The sequence below is a fragment of the Octopus sinensis genome, linkage group LG12 (genome assembly GCF_006345805.1).
Source record: "Octopus sinensis linkage group LG12, ASM634580v1, whole genome shotgun sequence".
NCBI classification, from domain to species: domain Eukaryota; kingdom Metazoa; phylum Mollusca; class Cephalopoda; order Octopoda; family Octopodidae; genus Octopus; species Octopus sinensis.
In genome coordinates, this window is record NC_043008.1 from 14547465 (window position 1) to 14553464 (window position 6000).

The 6000-nt window shown below is 38.1% G+C and overlaps 1 protein-coding gene across 1 annotated transcript in view; it reads left to right on the plus strand.

Annotated features, from left to right (window-relative positions):
- The window catches only part of LOC115218039 (protein SCO1 homolog, mitochondrial), a 29069-nt gene extending 25184 nt beyond the window's left edge, over nt 1-3885 (plus strand). The window contains exons 7-8 of the mRNA XM_029787790.2: nt 1699-1814; nt 3641-3885. Of these exons, the coding sequence (XP_029643650.1) occupies nt 1699-1814; nt 3641-3775 (251 nt within the window). The 3' untranslated portion in view covers nt 3776-3885. The remainder of the gene's footprint in view (nt 1-1698; nt 1815-3640) is intronic.
- Nucleotides 3886-6000: the final 2115 nt, after the last annotated feature.

Below are 6000 nucleotides of genomic sequence, written 5' to 3' on the forward strand. Positions count from 1 at the left end.
ATCATCATCCAATCTACTTCCAGTGAAGTGGTGTGCTTACTAACGTACTTAGTAGGATTACTAGTTATAATATACAGAGCAAAGGTAGGAATAAGCAGCATAAACACAAGATGCAATTTCCAAAGTACTGTTTGTTTGTGTTCCTGTGCTTGTCTGGAGAGCCCCACCTCTACAGAGGAAGTTTTATATCTGATCCCATATGTTTATATATGCCAAACTGGAGGCGCAATGGCCCAGTGATTAGGGCAGCGGACTCGCGGTCGGAGGATCGCTGTTTCGATTCCCAGACCGGGCGTTGTGTGTGTTTATTGAGCGAAAACACCTAAAAGTTCCACGAGGCTCCGGCAGGGGGTAGTGGCAACCCCTGTTGTACCCTTTCATCCCAACTTTCTCACTCTTTCTTGAGTAACGCTGCAATGGACTGGTGTCCTGTCCAGCTGGGGGGAACACATAGAAACCGGGGAACCGGGCCCATGAGCCTGGCTAGGCTCGAAAAGGGCACATAAATAAATAAATATGCCAAACTCACCTTAGGAATACATATACCAATATAATTTCAGTTGAACTATGACTAAAAAACACATTTATTCTGCGAAAACATATTCTTTTTTATTATTCATACATATAAACACATCTAATAAAATTATCTCCATTTGTTTTAATTACACAATATATGTGTATTCAAAAGAAAATCCTGATGCATTTTCAGTTTTTTCTCAATATTTTTCACATATACGTATGTGTGTGAAGCTGCATTGCTGTGGTTAGAGCATCAGATTTACAATCACGTTGTAGTGAGTTCGATTCCCAGACTGGGCTGTATGTTGTGTTCTTGAGCAAGACACTTTATTTCACATCGCTCCAGTTCACTCAGCTGTGGAAATGAATTGCAACGTCACTGGTGCCAAGCTGTATCAGCCTTTGCCTTTCCTTTGGATAACATCAGTGGCATGGAGAGGGGAGGCCAGTATGCACGGCCGACTACTGGTCCTCCATAGACAACCTTGCCCAGACTTGTGCCTTGGAGGGAAACTCTCTAGTGCTATCCCATGGTCATTCATGATCAAAGGGGGTCTTTTACATAGCATCTTCCTCTGTTAACGTCCATTTTCCATGCTGGCATGGGTTGGACTCTGAAATGTGTGACCTTGTCATATATAATGTATGTGTAACTTTTTGTCCAGTTGTCCATAATGTACCGTTGGTGACCAAAAGGTCACCAACGGTACATTATGACAAATATATATCCAGCTCAGGAGCACCACCAGTATAAATGTGTGTATTGAACCTTTATACATAAGTCTTTATGCCGCAAAATAGAAAAAAGTGTGGATGTAAAATTCATAAAGGGGAGTGAACTCTCGAAAGGGTCGTAACTCTTGTAAATTAACAGAAATATAGCATCAGTGGTGATTCTACCCAATACAAAACCAAACTACATCTCATTTAGACTAACTGTTTTCCTAATTAGTTGGCCTATGACCCTCTCCATGACTTTCATCACCTAATCCAGCAATTTCATACCCCTTGGATCATTTTTTTAACTAACCCTTTCAAAGAAATGCCCCAGCATGGCTACAATCCAATGACTGAAAAAGATAAATACAGGATTTTTATTTATTTATTTTTTTCTTATAAATATTTTGGCAATTTTATTGATTTTCTTCCATTCTGATACCTATTATCATATCTTTTCAGAATTTTCACCCAAACTGTTGGGTCTTACCGGAGACAAAGAAAGAATTCATCAGGCAACAAGAGCTTATCGTGTCTATTACAGTTCTGGACCGAAAGATGAAGACAATGATTACATCGTAAGATTCTTTACTTTAACCCTTTCGTTACTGTATTTATTTTGAGATGTTCTGTGTTTCTTTAAATTATTTTAAATATAACAAAGAATTTAGTAAAATAACTTGCTGGTGGCACGTAAAAAGCACCATCCAACCGTGGCCGTCTGCCAGCCCCATCTGGCACCTGTGCTGGTGGCACGTAAAAAGCACCCACTACACTCACGGAGTGGTTGGCGTTAGGAAGGGCATCCAGCCATAGATACATTGCCAGATCAGACTGGGCCTGGTGCAGCCTTCTGGCTTCCCAGACCCAAGTTGAACCATCCAACCGATGCTAAACGATGATGATGATGAACTTAGTTATCATTAAGCTAGTGTTAGGAACATAAATTGTAACTAAGGTTTGGTGGAAGATTTTAATTCAGAACTTATGAAAACAAGACATTTGTACTAAAGAGCCACAGCCGGTTTCAGCTGGGTTGGTAATGAAAGAGTTAATGTCAATTCAAAGACTAGACAAAGCAGCCTGGCTACTGTGATGTCAAGTCTGCACATGTCGCTATCCTTTCCTGCATATTTGAGCAATGATAATGGCTTTATTCAATCTCCAATTTCTCCATATGGTGTGAAGAAAGAAATACAAGACAAACCATTGTTTTGTTTTCACTTCTGTATTTCATTTTACATTGTAAAAAGCACCATCCAAACGTGGACTGTGCCAGTGGCACATGACCTGCAGTGCTTGAGGAGACCTATTGAGTCAAGTACATCAACATCAAAATAAATATCAAATGGAAATTGTAGCTGTGATACCTGTGCCTGTGGCACGTAAAAAGCACCAACTGATCATGGCTGCTGCTAGCTCCCCCCCCCCCGGCACCTGTGCCGGTGGCACGTAAAAAGCACCCACTACACTCACGGAGTGGTTGGCGTTATGAAGGGCATCCAGCTGTAAAAACACTGCCAGATCAGACTGGAGCCTGGTGCAGCCTTCTGGCTTCCTAGACTCCGGTCGAACTGTCCAACCCATGCTAGCATGGAAAACAGACGTTAAACTATGATGATGATGACAAGAAGGCTTTTGGTAGTCTGTTACATCAACTCCAATTCCCAACTGGTACTTATTTTATTGATCCTGAAAGGACGAAAGGCAAAATTGACCTTGGCATAATTTGAACTCAGAACATAACGACAGACAAAATGTTGCCAAGTATTTCATCCAGCATGCCAACAATTCTGCCAGCTCACTGCCTTAATCTCTAATTTAATATTAATTATTGTTTTAAGGTGGCAAACTGGCAGAAACGTTAGCACGCTGGGCGAAATGCTTAGCAGTATTTCATCTGTCTTTACCATTCTAAGTTCAAATTCCACCGAGGTTGACTTTGCCTTTCATCCTTTCGGGGTTGATAAATTAACATCATTTACATTATTTACAGTTAACGGATATTTGTCATACCCTCCAGCCTTCATCAGGTGTCTTGGGGAAATTTCGTACCTGGGTTCTCATTCCTAAGGTATTTTTCAATATTATTATTCAGGTCACTAACAGGAAAAAAACCTTAGGAATGAGAACCCAAAATTTCTCCAAGACACCTGATGAAGGTTGGAGGGTATATCAGCCAAAACATTGTGTTAACAACAAACAAGATGAGGACAAATATCCGTTAACTGTAAATAATGTACATAAATTCCAAATCTCTTAAATATAGAACTGTATCGATAAATTAAGTACTAGTTCCGTAATGGGGTCGATCTAATCGACTGACTCCCTCTCCCAAAATTTCGGGCCTTGTGCCTAAAGTAGAAAAGAATATTAATTATTGTTTTGTCTTTTTTTTTGGCAGGTGGACCATACTATTATCATGTACCTGATAAACCCAAAAGGTGACTTTGTAGATTATTTTGGTCAGAACCGAACCGCTGAAGACATTTATAATTCTATAACATTGCATATGAAAAAGTATGAATTTAATAATTAAATACAAATTTTAACTTTTCTAAATTAGATAATGAGAAATTTGAATGTAAAAATCTGTTTTAAAAAAAATAAACCTTAATAAATTGTTATATAAATTAAGTTTTACATTTATAGACTTATAGTTGTCCAAATTATAACAGAACAGTTTAAATTTGGATGACCATGGACTCTATATCCATGAGCTGGTTCTGATAGCTGAATCTGTTGAAAAAAATTTAAAGAAGAAATTCTAAATGTGGAAGCAAAACCTAGACTTGAAGAGTCTTAAAATAAACTTAGCAATGTCAAAGACCTTTTAGCAGGAAAGAGAGAATTTAAAGAAGAAATTCAAAATGTGGAAGCAAAACCTAGACTTGAAAAGTCTTAAAATAAACTTAGCAATGTCAAAGACCTTTTAGCAGGAAAGAGAGAATTTAAAGAAGAAATTCTAAATGTGGAAGCAAAACCTAGACTTGAAGAGTCTTAAAATAAACTTAGCAATGTCAAAGACCTTTTAGCAGGAAAGAGAGAATTGAATTGTATTACTATCTGGAATGTGGCCATGAAAGAGAAAAGACTGATCCTGAAAAGGGGTTGTGATGTGTACAAAGAATGACATTTGAGTAGACAAATGATTCAAGGGAAAATGAACATGCCAGAAAACATGGAGAAGTGGTAAAAGCTGATCTCAAGTGGCTGAACTTTGGAAAGGACCAAAACAATGGTGAGAAACTGAATTGGAGATGGCACGTTTTACCATGCAAGCAGAAAAACAGATATAAAATCACATTTCTTCCTCCTCCACCAAGCAATAGCAGGGTTTGTCACAAAGGTCTGAGCTGTACAAAGCACATTATTTGAAGGTGTGTGTATGTATATACACACACACACACACATATATATATATGAAATACAAAATGGGATAAGAACGCAAAACATCTGGACAGTTAGGTGATACAAAAATGGGACAACAAAACATCCAGATAGATGATACAAAGAAAACAAGGACGGTTCATTCGAAGTTTTCTTTCCTCAGTCGAGTACCAGATTATCTTCGCAATTTTGGCTGATTATACTCGAGATTGCTCCAGTCTGGCCAGCCCCAAGGAAAAATTAAGCTAAGAGCATTAGATTACTTGGAAGAAAGCAGCAAATGTATACAAAAACAAGAATGGAAAAAAACGGACAATACAATAAAAATAAGAACAGGATATAACAACAGGTGTCTTTTGACTAAGGACAAATTAAGTTAAGCTGGCATGTGTGGAAATGAAGCCTTATGGCAGGGATACAAGATTTCACAGGCACAGGGAGGAATACCAATGTTGCACGGACAACGGCCAGACCAAGAAAGATCAGGCTTGGCCAAACGCCGGTCACAGGGGAAGAGAAAAAAGAGAGAAGTAGAGGCAGAGGGACAGAAGAATTAAGGAGGGGCAAGAAAAAATGACAGGGACACAGTGGAGGGAAAGTGAGCAAGAGAAGGCAAAGAAACGTGAGGGAGGGGGAACGAAAGAATAAGAGTGGGATGAATAAATGAATAAGTGCGAAAGGCCTGATAGACAGAAAGAATAGAGTTGTACAAGATTTAGAAAAATGTATACATACATATGAGACTATATATATATATATATATATAAATAGCAATAGCTAGTTTGAAAATAATGTATTTAAACCTATCAGACTAATATAATCAATAACCAATCATTAGAATAGATTTAAATATCTCATATTTTGTATAAGTAGTATTACTGGCCTACTGGATAAGGGTGTTTGGTGAAAAAACAAGACAGTCGGGTAGATGCAGGTTTCAGTCTCAGGTAGGGATTGTGTTTATTTTTTTCTGTAAATGGAGAAGGGCGAAGAAAAAAAAAACACTAAATACTTTTACAAAGAGCCTCATCAGTATAGGCCAGGATTGAACCTTTATGTCTTTACCCACAAGACCATTGAGACAACAGCAATAGCTAGTTTGAAAATAATGTATTTAAATCTATCAGACTAATGTAATCAATAACCAATCATTAGAATAGATTTAAATATCTCATACTTTGAGTAAGTAGTATTACTGGTTTTGTGGCCCAGTGGATAAGGGTGTTTGGTGACAGACAAGACAGTGGGGTAGATGGAGGTTTCAGTCTCAGGTAGGGATTAGTGATATGATCTCATTTAGTTTTATTTTTCTCTAGAGATGTGTTAAAAGGGGGAAGAAAAAAAAACACCATCAGTATAGGCCATGGGCCAAGA